This window comes from Epinephelus lanceolatus, chromosome 1 (genome assembly GCF_041903045.1).
Source record: "Epinephelus lanceolatus isolate andai-2023 chromosome 1, ASM4190304v1, whole genome shotgun sequence".
NCBI classification, from domain to species: Eukaryota; Metazoa; Chordata; class Actinopteri; order Perciformes; family Serranidae; genus Epinephelus; species Epinephelus lanceolatus.
Window position 1 is genome coordinate 20,588,755 of NC_135734.1, and position 20,255 is coordinate 20,609,009.

Consider the following 20,255-nt stretch of genomic DNA (forward strand, 5'->3'; position numbering starts at 1 on the left):
TGACAGGGGAAATATTGTGGTTGAGAGTGGTGGTGGGACTCGAGTACAATCAAGAGAAAGCTCAGCTGCATCGAGATTGAGTGTCATGACGTAGTGTGTGTGTGTGTGTGTGTGTGTGTATATGTGTGGAGGATTACTAAGGTGGTCAGAATTTAGGGTCAGGCTAATCACCAGTAGCACCATGCATACACGCAACGTCCAGTTTCAAAGGAAGAGCATGAGTAGGTGTGTATATTTTTTGCTTGTGTGTGAGGTGTATATATACATGCACGTATTTTCATGTGCATTTCTAGGTGGCTACTGACGAATGACAAACTCTGGAGGAGAGAGCAGAAGAGAGGAGAAGAAGTAGGGGGTGCATTGTTAGGGAATCCAAAGGCGGCGTAATTAGGCCCAATGGATCCCAGATGGCTGGCTGTCAGTGACGTGAGAAGAGGGACGAGCTCCTAATAGGAACCAGACGCACACAAACGCCTTTGAACTGCCGCTGAGAGAGAGAGAGCGAGAGTGAGAGAGAGAATGAAACGCGGCATGGGCCGTGCGCTCTTGCTAAATAACTGGCAGCGGGAGACGAGAGGAAGTGAGGAGGAGAGCATAGAGGCGAGGAAAGTGGTCTCCCCTGAGTAGAGCATACAGAATGTAGGCGTCTCAGTCCAGATATGTCAAGGGTCTCATTTTAATCTGCTTGTGTCACCCCGCAGAAACCTTTCAGTGTGTGCCACCTGCCCAAATTTGCTTTGCTTCGACCGTTTTTTGATCTTTATATATCCAGGAAAGGTTTGCAGTGCGCACATGCCTTTTTTTTTCCAGCAGTGTTCTGCTTCACATTTAAACAGTTGCACACATTCACACCTGGGAGCTACCCCACCTTCGAGTGTTGGCCTCTTACCAGGAGTGGATCGAGAACAGAGATCAAGCTCTTGGAACAAGGCCTCTGATAATTTATCTTTCATCCTTTTCAAATGGATGGAGTTTACAGTGAAGTAAATGTTTGCAGTTAACAATCCAGAAAAAAAGTCTTTCACCGTGTTCCAGTCACAAATCAATCACCCTGACTGTGCAGTGATTTTCGTTAGATTTTTTATTTATTTATTTATTTTTTACTTTTTAAAATCTGTTTATTACAATAACTAATCCGTTTCAGACTATTCTGATGTTAAATCAATCCCTCAGTGACTTCCTCTCTGAAATTATTATATTTTATCCACTGGTCCAAGTTCTCATTTTTTCACAAATCATAAACACCTGTTGAAAACATGATTTCTTAAATGTACTATCTAATTTCAGCAAGACCACAGGGCTTCAGCGAATGTAACACACGATACGGTGTTTGGTTCACAGCACGTTGTTTCCTCTCTTCCTCCTCAGAGCCGTGGTGATGCCCATCGCGCATGAGTTTTCCCCTGATGTGGTGCTGGTGTCCGCTGGCTTTGATGCTGTCGAAGGACATTTGTCAGCACTGGGAGGCTACAAGGTCACAGCCAAGTGTAAGCCTCAGTCTGCTCCATATTCACGTACAGCACACAGACATAGATATGTATCAGTGTTAATATCACACAAAGTGCAGTATGAAATCCATTGTTGTTATTTATTAAAAATGATTCCTCTGGTGTTGGTGTTAGTAGGTCCTGGTCGACCTCTGCCTCGTATGAACCTGCCTTTTTACTTTTCACCTCCGTTAAAGTTGTCCAGCATTTTATGTTAATATCCTTATTTTGAATACAGGATAATAGCAGGCTTATGTAGTGATGTCAGACATTAGCATCGAGTTAGGAGTACTACTTTGTTAGGAAATGAATTTTTGTTAGAGCACTGATTTGAAAACATCTTTGTTTTCAGAAGCCACTTTTTATTTTTAGATATAATGTAGATTATAAATGTAGATTTGGAAAACATCAGTGCTAATCTGAACAGAAGTGAATGGCATCTACAGTGCAGGGAGCATGGCTCTGAACTGATGATGGTGACACCCACGTGTAAACATTCACAGTGGCGTGGAAATTGACTCAAAGTTTTTGCCATCACTGAAGAAATCTTTTAAATCAACAATTGGTGACTTTTATAAAAATAAAAAAAACTTACCATATTTGTTGACACTAGAAATGTACTGTGAAAAAAGTACATGAGACAGATAGTCTGTAAAAAAAAAGTCATCTTTCTCCTTCTTCATGCTTCTAATGGCATTTGCTAGAATCCAACGTGGCTGAATTAAAACAACCAATCAGAGCCAAGGGGTCTCTAAGACAGCTGTCAATCATGTCGGTCACTTCTCGTGAACTGCGGTTAACCTGTCAAACTTGGCAGCACTGATTAAACATGAATCAAGATTCTGTTACTGAATTGCCTGTTTCTCACCTCAGATGTTTGCAGAAACATATTTTAGTGTACTGTTTAGCTGTAAAATGAGAACCTTTGCTGCAGTCGGTGGTTGATGCTTCATGTTGGCTTGGCTTGTTTCCAACATGGCAGCTGGGTCACAAACTTTCTGTAGGAAGGAATGAGATTTTTCTTGCTGATTATATGTCTCATGTACTTCTGTGTGGATATAGTGACACTTTCAGCAAATATGGCAAAAAGTTATTTTATAAGAGTCACCAACTACAGCTCTAATCTCTGTTTAATTCATATCTAGGGTAAAATCTCTGACCAGTAATCGTGTGTTCGTGTGCTCTCTACCAGGTTTTGGCTTCCTGACCCGTCAGCTGATGTCACTGGCCGGGGGTCGGGTGGTCCTGGCTCTGGAGGGGGGACATGACCTCAAGGCCATCTGTGATGCCTCTGAAGCCTGCGTCAGCGCTCTGCTGGGCATGGAGGTGAGATGTGTGTGTGTACATACAGTACATGGGTGTGTTTCTGTGGAGACATACAGTATGTTCCATCCTATAACCACTTACTGTGTTGTGCCCCAGGTGGAGCCTCTGTCACAGTCTGTGTTGGACCAGAAGCCTTGTGAAAATGCTGTCAAGTCACTGCAGAGAGTCATCCAGGTTCAGGGTGAGAACTGACACCTCAGCACACACAAGCTGTAGCATCCAGAAACCTCAGTAACACCTCATTCAGAGGGTTTTCAGCACTGTCAAAAATATATACAGTCACATTTTTTAATGTTTTCGATTGTGATGATTCTTGCATCAACAGAAAAAATCAGCCACATATTAACACACTTTTTCATCCAATAAGCCTATATAAAAACACTTAAACACACTTGTCCAGAGTCCTGCATGCTTCCAGCTTTGAAAACTTGACGCTCACCTGCAGAGCTCAGCACTGGAACCGACCCACTACCTGCAAATTATTGCCTAATCAATTCCAGATCAGCCCCGGCCTCAGACGTTAATATAAGACTTGTAACCTGACCAGTAGGCTAATCAAATACGCTCTCAGGTGGCTACTGGGCGGAATATGCAAAAACTGTAGTCTTGCATAACAAGGAATTCAACAAACATGGACAAACAGATATATAAATATATAAAAATATGTTACGTGTGCAGATTGTGCTGGCAAAAACACCCTACATGTTTTCAGTAAATTATTTTCATTTGTGTTCTGAGCAGACCAACACAATGGCACGAACACACACGCTGACACCTCTCCAAAACCAAATCCATGTTTTATATTACACACTGCAGCACAGTGTGGACACCTTCATTTTTTAAATCTTTAGACAGGACAGCAGGAACTGGTGATGGACCTTGTCTGCAGTGAGCTGCTCTGAAAGATTCACTGTTCTTATATTGAGATCATTTGATGAAAAGCAGCCTATCAAATCTCCGAACCCCTGTTTTATTATATTGTCTCAGAATGTAAAGACTGTTCAGGACATAAGGCATAAACAAGGTTTTTCAGATATGGAGAGGAGCAGAACAGCAGCTCAGAATGTATTATTTCTAACTGCAGCAGCACGTAGTGTTGTCACAATACTGGAATTTTAGATTTAAAATTTTTATTTAAAGATAAATATAACAAGGCTACAACACGACAACGACGACTTTCGTTTCCTTGGTTAGTAGCAGATAGCAGCAGAATGACTGTAGTAAACATTAACAGTAAGAGAGAGTAAGAAGGCGTAGCGGGTACCACTGTATTGACACTGCGGAAAATGAGTATCAGAATCGATATGTATCAATAATTTAGTATTTTCGACATCACTAGCAGCTCCTGCTATACCAGCTGTGTGTTAACTGTCAGTCGTATTTTCTGCGTTGCTCCTCACCTTTCAATATTTAAACAGCAAAAGAATTTTTACAGTATAGATAAACAGAAAATGATTTGCGACCTCTTATAATTTTGAGACCTCCCAAAATCAGTTTTGATGTCTTCTGGGGGGCCCATGCTGTTAGTCAGTTAGTTAGGGAGACAGAGACCTCCCATATTTCACACACTGCTGTTGATGCTTTATTCTGCTTGTAGTTCTGCTTGTCACAGTTCCCATGGGTGCTTGAAATGCTCGTCCTGATGTTTGTGACTTTGACCTAAAAATCAAGGCCTTGAAAGTTTGAATGAATTAGACCTGGGTTATTGAAAGTGCTTGAATTTATATATTTTGTGACAGAATACAAACTGAAGTTCTTCTGATATTGTCTGACATCACCGTTCACACAGCACAACTGGGGCACCCACTAGCTCACCTGGTAGAGCAGGTGCTCCATGCACAAAAGACTGTGCCTTTGCCGCAGAGGCCACGGGCTCGATTCTAACCCATGGCCCCCCGCTGCATGCCATTCCCCCTCTCTTTCCCTCCTTCACACTATAGCTGCCCCATCAAATAAAGGCAAAAGGCCCCAAAAATAACACACACAATTCAGAAGGGCTCACACATTCAAATTGTTGTCTGTGAGCTTCTTTAAAGCCTGCTACTTCATTATAAAGTTACCAGTGTTGTAACAGTAATTCACCTTGATCCATGTCTCTTACTATGCCGCTTTGGGTCCTTGAATTCCAAAGAATTAGGCCTGGAAAGTCCTTGAACTCGATGTTTAAGAAGGTGTGGAAACCCTGACTAGTTTACAAGTATTGGAAGCACTTAGAGACAATTCCTTCTAAACTTACTTTGCGGTTTTTATTCTTCCACTAAAGTTGCTGCCATTTTTCTTTATTCTTACCTGTAACTGCACAATTTCTCCTTCACCCTCGCCTTCATAATCTGTCTCAGTTTCACTCTCTCCAAGGTCAGTCATGACAAGTAAATGTCACATACACCTGTGAAATGTCACAATAAATGTGAGATGTAAATGTAAATATATTCCTGTCAACTGTTTTGAAGTGACTAAGAAGATTTCCAATACACATCAACAAGAAAAACGTTTTTCAGGAAATGATTTGGCCGAGTTGTTCTTGCTCATTGGTATTATCTGAAGGACAGGCTTTTAGTTGAAGCTGAGATCAAAGATATACATCTGTTACGGCAACAGATAACCATCGTACCACATGGCAGCATTTCCAGTTAAGTCAGTTTTTAATTAATAAAGCCCCAAATGACACAGGGCTCAGGAGGAGCAGCACAGGAGGCATATAATCACAATACAGTCACAAATTACAGAGATTTTACAGTCACCATCTGTAACTGCCCAGAGAGACTTTTCATTATTGTATTTGAACGGAAAACTTGTTGCTTCTGCTGTCATTTTATTTTACATTACAAGCATTTTTAGTTTGATAAAAACATTATATTTTTTTCTGGGAAACATTTTTCATTTCTATTTTTATGATTCCATCAGTTACAATTAACAGGAAATTATTCAGTTTCTTTATCTCCAAGCTGTTTGGCATCTCTTCGTATATTTCTATTCTCTATGACTTTGGTCTCTTTCTTTCTCCTCTTAGCACTCTCCTCTCTCTTTCTCCTCATCCCTCCTGCTCTCTGGCCACCTCTCCTCCTTTACATCCCTGTCTCCCATCCCTCCCTCCAGCCGTCCCACACACAGACAGAGACACACACACACGCATGGCCGCCCTGGCTCCAATTATCTTCAAACACTTCTCTGGCACACGACCTTCGCAACATCCCCTCCTGATTGCACACAAATGTTATCCCAACCAAATTAGATTAATTAAAAATATTTGCAAAGCCACAAGAATGTTAAGCCCATAATTTAGGCCCGGGGTGAAATATATGCAAGTTGCATGCACAGCCAGAACACACACACGCTCATAGACGAACACATTTGCAAACAGTGATTGATTTTACTTCCACTGTGTGTCACAGGACCGAAGCCCGGAGACCCTGAGAGAACAGATTGAGTCTGAGTTTACATTTCTGAAATTATCAACATGGATATTTAGACCACGGGCTGTTTATGTGACAGCCAGTGCTTATATTCAGATCAAACAGCTACAACTGGTGGATCAAACACCAAGTACTGCTTTTTAATAATGCAGCACAGGCACTTTCCCTTAAGGAACCATTGTGAATGAAAACAACACTGGAATACTGACAGCTGAGGCCATTAATCTTCCTCTCTTTCTCCTCCCTTCCTCCTCTCCCTCTTTTTCATCTCCTCGCTTCCTTCAGGTGAGTACTGGCAGAGTGTGAAGGACTCGGCCACCACAGCAGACCTGTCCTACCTGCAGGCGCAGAGACGGCGGCTGAGGCGAGACTCAGACAGCGAGGCCATCAGCGCCATCGCCTCGCTGTCGATGAGAGCCATTGCCTCTGACAAGTAGGGGCGACATCATGTTTAACATCTTCTGCTTCATCATCATCACAGCGCTGAACTTTATGTTTGACACAGTCTTTCTCTTTTTCTCGTTCATTAAGGAAACAGCCAGAAAAACAGACAGAGAAAGGTGATTCTCTCTGAGTCTCCTGACAGCTGCCTTCAACCAAGTGTCTATGGAAACACACACACATACACACACACACACACACACACTTTGCATTTGGACCATCACTGGAAGCAGATGTCCTCCTCAGTTCGACCACTGTATTCATTGCCTCACAAAAACTCCTGCATGACTACTGGCTGCAGTCTGACCGCTCTGATTCAGACACACACTGAGCAACAACACTCACCTGGACAACATTCACACTGTTGTGACGCCTCCGCAGGCTTTTTCCTGAAGGGGACATCAGTCACTGAACTGAGAACAAGCTGAAAAGAAAGACAAGCGTAGGCAGATTAATGAAGGATCCTCACTCTCGTGTAGCATTGGGAGCTGACAACGTGACGTAGCACAAACACACACTTGACAAAGCACAGATCCGCGACTTTAAACATTCACCTTGTAAATGACTCCCCCAAGACCTGCTGGAGACCCCTCGGACTGTTGTATCCTTGAAGGCGGGGTCAAAGGTCACCCGGGGCTTACTGGAGCCAATCACTCAGAGCGGAAGGAGTCGTCCCCGCAGGACGTGTCCGGTGAAGGAGAGCAGGCTCCGCGTCCCATTATGATGATGTCATTTGTCTGAACGTGACAATGAAGGAAAAGATCAGGAGCGTCTGATTGTTTTTGCACTGCACCGCTCTGTAATGTGAACCGGACAAGATGGAAGAGACACAGCCACATCGGCCATGTTGACAATCAAACATGTTGTTTGTTTGTGTTTTTAGTTTATTTGAATATTGGTTCATTTGACCTTTGGCACACATTTTGGTGGACGTCAGTACGGACTCCAGTACGAGTGAAGCTACAGTGAAGTCTGAGATACATATGTTTCATATTGATTTGTATGTCCACATATTTTCTTAAACTTTTTTCTTTCTTTCTTGGCATGTCGGGTGAGCATATGCAGCGAGATGGCTGACGTTGCTGTTATGGCTCTCCGGCAGATAAAAGAAGACACAGCAGTCTTTGATGAAGTGCATCTTAAAAGTGTAGACATACTGTAGTTTGTATCGGTGGCATTAGTCACAATGAAGAGCTAATACCTCTAGTCCTCGATGTATCAATATCAGGGGAGATTCTTTACACGTCAGCAAAGACACAAATCACCCATGATGCCTCGGTGCAGCGTGACCACTCAGACATGATTGTACATGTGACAGTGCAGATCACATTTTGGATGAGGCCCATCCAAAGACTTAACGACAATCACACACTTCAAGTGCACTTACATTGCCCTCAGGATGGGAGGATCAGAATGACGTGGGTCTTAAAATCTGAACATTGATCATGTTTGTGAAGCGGACCAGTGTTTCTACCTGTGGATGAGCATTCCTGCTGTACTTTGTAAATTTAGTTTAGACTTTTATTTCTTTCACAAGAAGGACAAACTGACCTTTTGTTTGTCGTAACGTAGCAGCGCTCTGTTTACCGTCAGCAGCTGGGATGTTTTTGCTCCCCGGACCAAACAGCGACGTTTTAGCAGTTAGGACGGAGCAGTAATACTGAGACAGTCGAATATCCACACAGTGCAATTGGACACAGGTTAAGCGCAACCAAAGTTTATGAGAACAATGTGCCGTCCCTGGACTGGCATGGCTTAAAGAACTTCAAAGACTTTGCAGAGTTTGTGAATGTTTCTTTTTTCTATCCAAACAGTTGAACAGCACCGAAAGCACAGGACGGATATATAAACAAATTCATTTCTCCGAAAAAACCTTCTATTTATACATTCAGATTCTTTGTCTTTGAAGTGCTCTTTGCATGCCTAACACAATTTTGACGGTGCTATGGATTATCCTTTTTTTTACGTGCAGTAAAGTTAGGTTGTTGTTTTTGGGTTTTTTTTTTCAGTCTTTATGTTGCACTCTGTGTGCAACTCAAAACCTGCCAGATCTTTGTTAATGTCATTAAAATGTGAAAACAAATGACATATCATGTAGGACAGCCCGAGTGTAGCTTTCGTAGTTTTATGAGAACGTTCATGATGTCTTATCTTTAGTCTTAATTCATGCAAATGACTTATTTTTGTATTTGATCTCAAAAATGAACCCTGTGCGTACTTAGAGACCAAATTGTCAGCCTGTGTGTGCCTTGACGTATCGTGCTGCCCATGATCTTAATCAAAACTGCAGGCGAAGTCCAGTTTTCTCTTAACTGACATTTCTGTACAGTGTACATATTGACTTTGTTTGTTTTTTGTCTCCTTTTTTGTCTTTTCTACTATTTTTGTTTCCAAAAAACCTTAATAAAGGTAAATTATATACATTTTAATTTTTGTATTGGCATGCTCATTTTAACTTTGTTAATATTGCATCATTTAATGTAAGCAAATTTACCAAGGCAAGGACATAGGATTCATTTCAACATCTGGGGGACACACATATGAAACAGGAGGTTGGGAGCCAGAAAATTTGGATGGTCAAACACTTAATTTCCTTTTATGCATCAATTTATGGTGTAAATGTCCTTAATTTAGTCAACATAAAAGTCCTTTGCTACTTTACTATTTTTTCTCAGGGGAACAGATGCGCGTGTTCTAAATATTGAGGAGGGAGTGTCCTGTGTCCCGCCAGAAAGCTACACCTACACAGCTTACTCTTATATCTGAGTTACTACTAAATCCTGACATGTAATGTATCAAAATATTCCACTCATGTACAGCATCAAGAAGAGTTTTATTGTCCACAGGAGCCGACACAATAAAGAATACCAAAAGCAATAATGCAAAACAAAACATGATCAAACAGTACTTAGACTACTCATGGTTTCAGATGAATCCTCTACATGATGGCTGGAATCACTTCATCATCACTTAGACTAAACTTTCTGCTTTTATTTTTTTTTGCATTATTCAGTGAAAACGCCCACAGCAAGTTTGCAAAGTTATCTCTCAAAGCGGCAGAAAAAAAAACAAAAGATAAATCAGATCATCGTGCATTTTAAAAAACAACTTTCTGCGACGCTCACTAATAACAGGAAAGCTGAAGTGAGAATAAACAGAAGTGGAATAGTGGCTGAAGTGTGATCAGTGGTTTAAGACGTTTTCCCGTGGGCACTTTTCATCAAAGCCGAGTGTAATGCAGGAGCAGAGTTAAAGTAATACAGTGTGCATACACCAAATTCACAAACAGATACACTTTAAAACCCCCAAAATACACAGAAAGCTATCCAGTTACTACAGCACAACAGAGTACAAGATCTGCTTCAGATTCCTCGTGCTCCTCTTTCCCACAAGACGGGGGTTTCGAGAGCCAGAGCGATTAGCTTATTAGCATTTTAGCTGTAAACATTCATTGGCTGTGACCGCCCTCTAACCATCACTGTGCCATTATCATTAGTCATCTTAATGTCTGTCTGGCAGTGAGTCATCCGATGCGAAGAGTCGGGTGGATGATGGTTATCGTGGTGTTACCCAAGGCACTCGAACCAGCAGCCATTTTGTTTCATTGTCAACGCAGGCCAGCTGTTTGTTTGTTTTTTTTTCCATGTTTTTTCGTCATTTAAAATGTTCAGCGCTTGACTGTCACGTCTTCTCCCCGGTGTTTCAGAAACACACAACTGTTAGAGTCAAGCTGCAAGAATCTCATCTCAGTGTCATGAGTCGAGCACGTGTCCAGAGAAAGAGAGAGAGAAAAAAAGTTTTTTTTGTAAGATTAAAAAATGGGGGATTGTCTGGTGAGGCGGGAACGCATTTCTTCTTTGAGTGTAGAAAATTTTCCATTTGTTGGTTTTCTGCAGAGATGAGAAACAGAGATGAGTTAACGTTATAGCACTTTTAAGATAAGAGGACATTTCATACATGTGTGTGTGTCACTCCTCTGAAAGTCTGCGAGACGTGTGTTGAGGTTATAAAACGTGTGTACAAACAAACACTTCTGTTTAGCGGAAAGTGGAAAAATCCCTACAGCTCCTTTAGCTTCTTCCTCTCTTGTTTTAACAAGCAAACATTTCATCTAGAGCGTTTTCAGTTCACCCTAATTACAGTGTGCCTTTCCATGCTTCAAGAAACACACACACACACACACACACACACCGAGAAGAAGTCAGTAAGAAAGAGTTAGAGGTATGTTTGTGGGTGTCAACCCGTCACATGACGTTTATGCTGTGAAAGCGTAAATGTGTAAATTGACAGATAAAAGTGCAGGGCAACCTCTATTCTGCTTTTCTTCTTGTTCACACAAAAATGACCGCTATCTGTCTGATTTTACAATATTTAAAGTAACAACCATTTTCATGAAGTCAAACCCATCTTTGATACTACTTGTGGTCTGCATTTTTCCACAGTAACCATTCAATTTATGTTTATGAAGTAATTATTTCTCCATATCATAGTATTTATTGGTGGTGGCGGAGTCCGCCACTCTTGCACTGGATTTAAATTACCTACCTTAACATAAGAAATTCACAGGAAACAACTGATAAAGGGGAAAAAAGCTGCTTCTGGATTTTTTGGGAGCTTTTTTTTTATTATTATTCATTTAAACTTTTATTTTAAATCGCACATAACTCATTCTGTTTCAGTAAATCCTGCGTGTGAATGTTTGACAGATGCTGATGCATTCTGGACCCGAGTTATGTGGCGTTGTGTTGTCTACGTGTCAAACCAGAAGTCATTCCTCCATGGCTCTCTATCCCTGCAGCTGTCTGAGCGAGGCCAGCACACATACAAAATGCACATATACATGAAGCAGTCAAATGCACACACACACACTAATACACACACTCACACACAACCCTCCCACCTGCGCTCGGCTCACAGTTTGGCTCTCTAAAAATAAAGATGACTATCAGAAGCCACAACTTCTGGATGAGGCTTTTAAAACGCAGATGAGCCGCAGAGGACTTTACATCTGGTCCCAGATCAGTTCGGAGTGAACGCCAGAGATTTAATATGCACAGCAGAGCATCCAACAGCTGGTCAGTCCAAACTGTAAAACACACACACACACACACACACACACATTCACACACGGACGCGGCAGAGCCAGAGGTTCCGGCAGAGGAAAGAGCAGTGACAGGCATTTTGATTATAGTATAAACAGAAGGGAGAGTATTGTTTTGTTTCCAACTCAAACAGAACAATTCTCTCATTCTCAAAGACTCGTCCTGAGCCAGACACCCACACATCCTAAAATCATCCTCATCTAAATGTACAAAACTGCGTTCATGTTCGTGAGTGTGTGTGCATGCTATGGGCTCTCAAGGAAAATATTAAAGGCTCTCCTACCGTGAAACTTGTGCTTTTCATGGTGTGTACAGATGCGTTAACGGTCAAACCCATTATCTAGTTATTTTCTTAGTGTGACACCATGTTGGGGGACAAAATACAGAAACACCTTTAACAGTTAGGTGTAATCTGACACACTGACATGAATAACAGCCTCAAATCACTTCACGTGGAACATCACACATTTTGATATATTGTCAAGTGTTCTAGTTATTTTGTCCACCCCCTTCACAGCGTCCACCTTAGAGGAGATTTTTAAGCGTTCGTAAACTTAAAAAGAGGCTGCAGCTGAAATATCTGCAGTCATGCTTGATATCTTGGACGTTCTGTGGGTGTACACATGTGTAAATGATAATGTCATATATATATATATATATATATATATATATATATCTCATATAACGCACGTACACACACAGTTTTAAATTACACACACACTTGCACACTCTGCCTTTGATGTCTTTCCGACCTCATCATCTTCCCTAAACTTAGACGTTCAGGTCAGTTTCAGGCCTTGAATTTCCAGCCCTTTCTTTGGCGGCCCCTGCAGAGCTGATGATAACATGCAGAGCAGGCAAAGTGGTAGGTAATAACCACCGCCTGCGTCCAAGGACACTCTGCTCCACGTGCAGGGGCCTTGGCATCACATCCACAGCTCTAAGTGGAGCCCTCGACGTCTGCTCCAGAGGCCGCTGGAGGTTTGGTAATAACGCGGAGGGGAACACCTGTGGTGTGCACATGGCCAGCGGATGCGTGTGTGTGTGTCTGGACAGTGTAATGTATATATGTTGTGTGTAGCCTGTGTAATAGCACTTGTATTGTTTGTGATTCCTGCACTGTGAGTAGCATGAAAGTGTGTGAGACTCATTCCTGTCTGTGTCAGTGTGTGTGCCTGTTTGAAATGTGTTCACCCTGACCTGTCATCTAGCTGATGAAAAAGTGTGTATTCCTTCCAGCACAACAACATGATTCACCTCTAAAGCTCGTCCCACATCTCCGTCCTCGCTGTCTTTCCATCTAAATGCTTATCTTGTGTGTTGTCATTTTATTTTAAAGGACTTCCTGGCTGCCTTTTTTTTCCAGAAATGAAACTAGAACCAGGAGAGAGGGAAGATAAAATCCCCAAAACAACATCTGCAAGTGTATTCCTGTTTACACACACACACATACACACGTACACACACACACTGCACAGGTAGTTAAAGCTCACCACAAACACACACACACACACACAAGCGCACACCACCATTACACATGTACAAGCGCTGACACACACACAGGCCCATGTGCCTGACCCTAACCCTGGTACACACACCTTCCTAATACCTCACAACTGTTTCCAATCTAAAGGTTCCTGCTTGTCTGGGCCCCGGCGGGGCCTGATTGCACGATACAAGATCCTGAGGAGAGAGGGCAAGGCTGCAGGGGGAGAGAGGGAGAGAGATGTGCCTCCACTTATTTCTCCTCACTCTCCCTTTCTCTCTCTCTCTCTCTCTCTCTCTCTCTCTCTCCCTCGCTCCTTTCATGCTGTACCTGTGCAGGAATCTGGTGTCTGTTAAAATGGCTGAGAAAAAACAGACCCCGTGTGAAGTCGATCCTACAGATTCTGGAGGAAAACATTTGTCTTAAATACATCAGAGGTCTGTCAGACACCGGGGAGTTTAGATCACAGTGATGATAACGTGCTGTTGGTTCAGTTTAGTCAGAAAAGTGAAACAAGCAAAGAGATTAAAATGCTTTCTTTAAATTACAGCTCAAACTTTGATCATGTTTTACCTCACTTATTGTATTATGATATTTTTAATGTTGTTTATTGTGGCCATGGCTTTAGGGGAGGTTTGATCATATACTGGAGTGTTTAAACAGGATTTATAAATATTTCTTTATTTCTTTTTTTGACACTTTGTCTGATTTTAAAATGATTATTTGCATTTCATCTCATTTGCTGATAAATTCTATAATTTCATTTGAAGCATTTTGCTTGAAATCTCACATGAAAGATTCTGTACAAGTTATAATTTACATGTAACTTACATATGTTTAGGTCTTTTTTTGTTTGTTTGTTTTTGCTCTTTTTTGTAATTGCTCTTATTTTTAAGTGAACTGGATTTGACAGGAAATATCTATTGATATTGATATGTTTTTATGCAAGAGTTGCACCCTGCTTGGCAGAATTATTTGCACACAGAGTAAACACGTGATTTGATTTGATGGCTTACTTTGTTATCTGAGCTACGTGATTTTTAATAACTGAGTCAGTTTTATGCAACAACAGCAAAATACTAGCCAATAATAAACAGTATATTACACTTTACAAAATCAGTTAAAAAAAGAATGAAATAAGTTTAGCAGTTTTGTTGATCCACGTTATAACACAATTAGATCCATAATTTCTATGATAATATAACTGACATTATCTTTTTCCAAAATGTTTTTATATACCTTAGAACATTTTTGTACATTTGCATTAAAAAAATTAAAAAATACCTAAAGTTCATAGTGTATAAATATAAACATCTGAATTTAAAGTTAAACAAACTTATTAGTTGTAAATTTCAAAACTAATAATTACTGTGTGTAAACAGAGGCCTACTCATCAAATTTAACAATTTACAATTCAACTGAGATTTTACTATTAATTTAGAAATATGTACAATTATAAATGTGCTTTATAGAACATCTTTACTTTCTGTTCTTTAGTAAGAATAAATCTGTGATCGAGCCTTTTTAAAACTTGTTGCATGTCTCACAATGATTTATAAAATAAAAGTTTAGTTTTTGTTTCGTTTAAATAAGATATTTTAAGAGGTCTTAACCAGCACAGATTATTGTTTGTATACCTGTGTGTGCATTTTGTTTGTGAAGGGCATCTGTGGTGTTTATTTGTTGAGTTAGAGGCCACAAATAAAATAGAAACACTCTTCATGGAAAGAAAGACACATGAAACATGTGGCCTGTGTCTGTGTCCATGATGACATGGTGAATACAGAAGTGTGTGTGCACGTGCATGTTCATGTTTATATGCTGTCTGTGCAGGTGTGTGTGTGTGTGTGTGTGTGTGTGTGTGTGTTTGTATATTTAGTCCATACCTGAGGGGCTGCAGTGGAGCGTCTTGTTGCACTGGACTAAACTGTAGGACAGACAGGGGAGAGCATGTGGAGGTGGAAACAATGGAGGGAAACTGTGAGAGGTTTTAGTTGCAAAGATCCAACTCTGGATGTTAACGCAGGTGAAAAGAACCTTTCTGGATAGATAGATAGATGGAGCAGGAATGTATGCAAAGGTCTGAGATGAAAAGGTTAAGATCAGAGTGAGAGGGGAAGAATTCAGAGGTTCAGAGGTCAGGAAACGGGTGCAAACACAGACACAGGTGGTGGGGTGGAGATATGGACACGAGAGGGTTTAGGAGAGAGGTTCGATGGGATCCTAGTGGCTGGTGGACATGGCCCAGGCCCCCTCCATCCTCCAGACGGAGAAGGCGTAGCTCAGTCTTTCGTGGGCCAGGTAGTTGCAGCTGGCCAACTTGGCGTCCATCTCGTCGCTCTGCAGCACCTGGTAGAGGAAGTCGATGTAGCGCGAGGCCAGCTTCAGGATCTGGATCTTGCTCAGCTTGTCTGAAGGTAACGTGGGGATGATTTTGCGTAGAGATGCGAAGGCATCATTCAGAGACTGAGTGCGTTGACGCTCCCGCACGTTGGCAATGACGCGCTGAGAGTGGAGGTCCTCAAAGGGTTGGTCCAGCCTGGGGCCCAGCGACGTTGGGGCCAACGACACGACCGTCGAAGGGCTTTTCTTTACCTTCTTCGGCCCGGACGGCAGCAGGCTGTTTGGGCTGCCGGTGCTGCTCTCCTCCGCCTGACCGAGGCTGTCCTTCTTGGGGTAAGGGGAACGTTTTCGATTTCCTGCTTGGAGGGTCTTCTTTGATCCTCTCTCCAGTTCCTCTTCGCTGGCCCCCAGACCTCCTTCGGGGGAGTTGGTGCAGGACACCTCTTCTCTCATTGTACTGTCCACCAGCAACCTTTCACTGCAAAGACAAGTCGCTGTGATGCTCTTTCTCAAGCGACAACAAACCTGAACTTGACCAGCTTGTGTAACAAAAACTCTTCTCTCTCGTCAAAGACAGTCACGGCTTCTGAAGCTCCATCGGATTGGACGTCGCTCTGGCTGTCCTGTTTCCTGGGTTGCCCTGTTAAATTTCTCACTTTCACATTCCCCTCTCAACCTGGCAGGCACAACAACAACAAACCATCTGACAGGCAGGTCCACCTCCGCCTCTTTTATACCCAAACGCTAACCCGGGGCCTGCGGGCAGTTCTCTTTGGCTGAGCAGACTTCCAGAGGGCGTGGTCCAGCCTGAGCAAGGCAGAGAAGCAGGAAGTGTGCGTTAGCTGGGCGGGAGAAAGAGGAAGGGGGTAAGTGGAGCGCTCAGCCAATAAGAAGTGCTGTGTCTAATGTTGCAGGGATGTCTGAGGCTTTATGGGTTCCAGATTTGGAGCTGGAGAGTCAGTCCACATGCACCCTTGTGTCTGCATTCTCCTTCATCAACTCATTATTAGGACAGAAATAAATCTAAACCTTTTATTTCTGACAGTCATCAGTGTAAATATTCAATACTTTAATATATTTTTTATGAACACACATTCTCAAAATACATTTTTCCTGCAATATAAAAGCCATCAATCATGCGTATTGATGTAGTGCTAAAAGTTTTTTATTTTTTCCTTTAACATGAGAACAAATGTGAGCTCACGCTGACATTTGTCTGCCGTGGTTTTTTATCACGCTGATAACAGAACACTATAAAAGCAAATCCGTTAAACCACGGCTCACAATGTGGACTGAGACGATGAAAATACAGCAGATTAAACAACTGAAGCTGGATTTATAAGTCAAACACAAATGCTTTATAATGTTTAAAAAAGGCATAAATTACATATTTTGCCATAAAAAGCCGTAAAGTCCTGCAAACCAAACAAAAAAAAAGGACTTTTCATGAATCTTATTGGCCGCAGCAGCTTTAAGTAGATCTGAGAGAAAATGTGAGGTTGTGCAAGCACACATCCTGTAAAGAATTTCACAAGATGAACTTTTTCTTGACATATTACTGTATCTGTAAACTCTGATGTACACTGAACTGCTGAAAAACCTCTACAGACATCTGTTATCTCACACCTAACCTGTGCTTGGTTTGGAGCAGTGATGTCAGCTGCTCCTAGTCATCTACGTTGGGTTGGTAACGGAGCACAGACAGGACCCTAAATAACCCCTGACCTCAGTGGCCCAGTGACCTCAGTCTGCAGAGGTGAGAGAGCACCTAATTGTGCCATCCATGGCCTCCAGGCAGAGCCGACACATGTTCCACCTCCGCATCGCGAACCCATCTGGGTCTGCAGCCACTTAAAGACATTCTCAACACGCTGGCAGTCATGACACAGCAGACAGGTCTTCCTGAGAAGAGATGGGGCTCATGTTTATTCAGTGTACCTACAGTTTGAACAAATGACTAAATGTTGCACAATCTACCTTTGACTCCAGACCAGTTTCCCAACATTGTGTGCATTGATACCTCCATGCGTCATGACTTTGAGTGACTCATGCGTGGATCACTGCAGAGAAATCTTGTGGGGAGATTTCCGCTGCTCTAGGCTGCAGAAATTTGGTACTTTTTGATGACAGCATACTTAATGGTAGCCTCTATATTTCAACACCTTTTTTAATGAGCGTCGTTGCATGTTTGATGTTTCCAAAACTGATTCATATTCAGTCACTGTCCAGAGATGTTACGTAAAGACGTAAAGAACTTGTATTATTTACTAACAAAAGTATCCCGTGTTGTTACTCGACCTCGTCTCATCCTTGACACGCTGCTTGACAGCTTCTAGCCGACAATTTGGGTGTGATTGCCGCTGCATTTGAAGGACCATGTGCATGTAGCGCAGCTCAGAAGATTTTTGATGAGCCTCGTGATTGCACTGGTTTACATTTCATTCAGAGAGGGACGCTGAACGGAAAGTAGCTCGATCCCAGTTGGGTTCAATCAACTTGGAAGAGAAAAAAAAAAACCCTCATCTGGCCATCAAAGCGAGGCCATGGACAGAGACAGTGAATTATATGAGGTTGTATTTACATAACAGGCCAAGTCAACTCCAGGATTAACTGGTATTAGAATTGGGGCTTATTGGGAGCTCTGGTGGAGACAGTGGAGGGACAGGAAAGTCATTGTTGCTGAGGCTAATCTCGGGAGCTGCTGCTTACCTTTAGCGAAAGCGTGGCTCCATGCCACCATCATGGAAAAAATGAGCTAACGAAGCGAGTAGGCCTACAGGAATGTCGTGGCACATAGGAGAACAGAAGGGGAGAGAAAAGAGGGAGAGAATGGGAGAAGAATAAGAAAAGGGGAAAAGAAAAGGAGAAGAAAGGAGAGGCAGAAGGGGGAAAAAAGTGAGGCTGTCCAAACAGAACCAGATGCAGGAGTGTGGAGGCTCGTTTGATCTCTGTCCTCATAGGCTGATTGATGTTGCACATTTCATTTCCTTGTCAGAGTCTTGACATAATGTTTCACTAAACACTCAGGCCCCGCTCTCGTCTTCGTTTTATTTCCACGGGGGTCGTAATTAACCCTTTCTGGAGCTGAAAATAGATCATACACATATCGATATATATCAGAATATATTGGCTTACATACACACAGGAGGTTTGGATATCAAAGAAGACCGATGTATTGTCTGTTTCTGCCTCTACAACATATGGTTTGCTCCTGACTGAAATTCTGCACTGAAGAGCGGCCATGTTCAAACTTCTAAAGTTCTCCAGGAAGAAAAAAAACCCCAGGGGAAACAGTTTCTTTAAGTTCGTAATGCAGTCAATTCAATTACCGTCATACGCCAAAAGGTCGAAGCGCAGCAGTGACGTGCTCAGCTGGTAGGAGCACGGCAGTGTGACCAATCATAAATGATGTGTTTGGAAATCCACGCTGGCTCGACAAAAGGAACTAATCATTAAATTCCTCCTCACCTTCACCCCGGGAGTTTCTTCACCCTCCTGGCTGTCGTTATTGATGTTTGCACACAGCACACTGCACCCTCCTCCACTCCATACCCACCCGTCCATGGCTCCATCCCTCCCGAGGAGCCTATAGTGGCACAAAGGCAGACATCTGGGACCCATTTCCCCCCTGGAGAAGCCCTTCCTGTGGGGTATCCACTTAGAGGGGTTCGAGAGGAGAGGGGTGGGGGGGTTGAAGGGGTGAAGGTGCATGGTATGTGGGGGATGGTGGTGATGGGACTGGGTGGAGTCAGTGTCTCGGGGGGGGGGGGGGGGGGGGTGCAAACTAATCACAAGGGGACGTGAGGTGTGGATCGTGATTAAATCTAATGCAAATTGTGTGAAAATGTAGATTTTGAAGTGAAGGTTAAATCATTAAAGTTTCACTTGCCTTTTGTGGCTGATGATCACATGAATTAAAGGAGTAGTTCAACATATTGGGAAATACGCATATGCACTTTTTTTTGTCAAGAGTAGGATGAGAAGATTGATGTCACTCTCACATCTGTCCATTAAATACAAAGCTGGAGTCAGTAGCTGGTTAGCTTAGCTTAGCATACAGACTGTAAACAGAGGGAAACTGCTAGCCTGGCTCCTTCCTGAGGTACAAAGTTAGTCTGGACATCTAAATCTCACTATAGCCCATTTCCCACTGGACAAAAAACCCCCCACTAACATCTGGCTTTTGTCCTCGGTGAGAAAGGTTAGAATTGGCATTTATTCCCAGCACAAACAACTCTGCAGTAGTCACAAGTATTTATCAATCCAGCTACGAACTGCTTTGATCAGCAGTGATGGAAACATGACAACCCGGTGGACATGCTAATTTTCGGCCCTTTTCTAGCACAAGCATCAGTAAGTTTTGTGACTCTTTGTCACCTCAGACACAAAGTCCTTCCTTCTCCATCCAAGCAGTGCTAGAACATCAATCCAAATCAATCTGCATTGAGACTGAAAGAGAGACTGAATAAGTAAGAGTTACAAAAAAGAAGTAACCACTGTAACATTTTACTGGCCTCCATGCTGCTTTCTTCCATTTACAGTATGTTTTCCTGTGAGTTTGTGCCATCGAACGTGACACACCAGAAAAATTACATAAGGAGGTGTTTCCATGTTTGTTTAATCCTCACAAAGAGTATCAAACTGACAGGCTAGCTGT

The 20,255-nt window shown here is 42.4% G+C and overlaps 2 protein-coding genes across 5 annotated transcripts in view; one reads left to right on the forward strand and one right to left on the reverse strand.

Moving 5' to 3' along the window:
- The window catches only part of LOC117256721 (histone deacetylase 7-like), a 49,469-nt gene extending 40,373 nt beyond the window's left edge, over nucleotides 1-9,096 (forward strand). For 3 of the 4 annotated variants that reach the window (XM_078167176.1, XM_033626324.2, XM_033626327.2), the window contains exons 21-25: nucleotides 1,369-1,487; nucleotides 2,680-2,813; nucleotides 2,910-2,994; nucleotides 6,512-6,659; nucleotides 6,758-9,096. In XM_078167176.1, coding sequence (XP_078023302.1) covers nucleotides 1,369-1,487; nucleotides 2,680-2,813; nucleotides 2,910-2,994; nucleotides 6,512-6,659; nucleotides 6,758-6,800 — 529 coding nt within the window. In that variant the 3' untranslated portion in view covers nucleotides 6,801-9,096. Of the gene's footprint in view, nucleotides 1-1,368; nucleotides 1,488-2,679; nucleotides 2,814-2,909; nucleotides 2,995-5,823; nucleotides 6,487-6,511; nucleotides 6,660-6,757 lie in introns of those variants that run through there. The other variant, XM_078167174.1, reaches the window with a different exon arrangement.
- A 385-nt stretch (nucleotides 9,097-9,481) lies between these two features.
- Nucleotides 9,482-16,311, reverse strand: LOC117256723 (twist-related protein 2-like). Its single transcript, XM_033626328.2, has 2 exons — nucleotides 15,142-16,311; nucleotides 9,482-10,557 (listed from the first exon to the last, which is right to left on the reverse strand). The coding sequence occupies exon 1, from the start codon at nucleotides 16,049-16,051 to the stop codon at nucleotides 15,479-15,481; it is 573 nt and encodes a 190-aa protein (XP_033482219.1). The 5' UTR covers nucleotides 16,052-16,311; the 3' UTR covers nucleotides 9,482-10,557; nucleotides 15,142-15,478.
- Nucleotides 16,312-20,255: the final 3,944 nt, after the last annotated feature.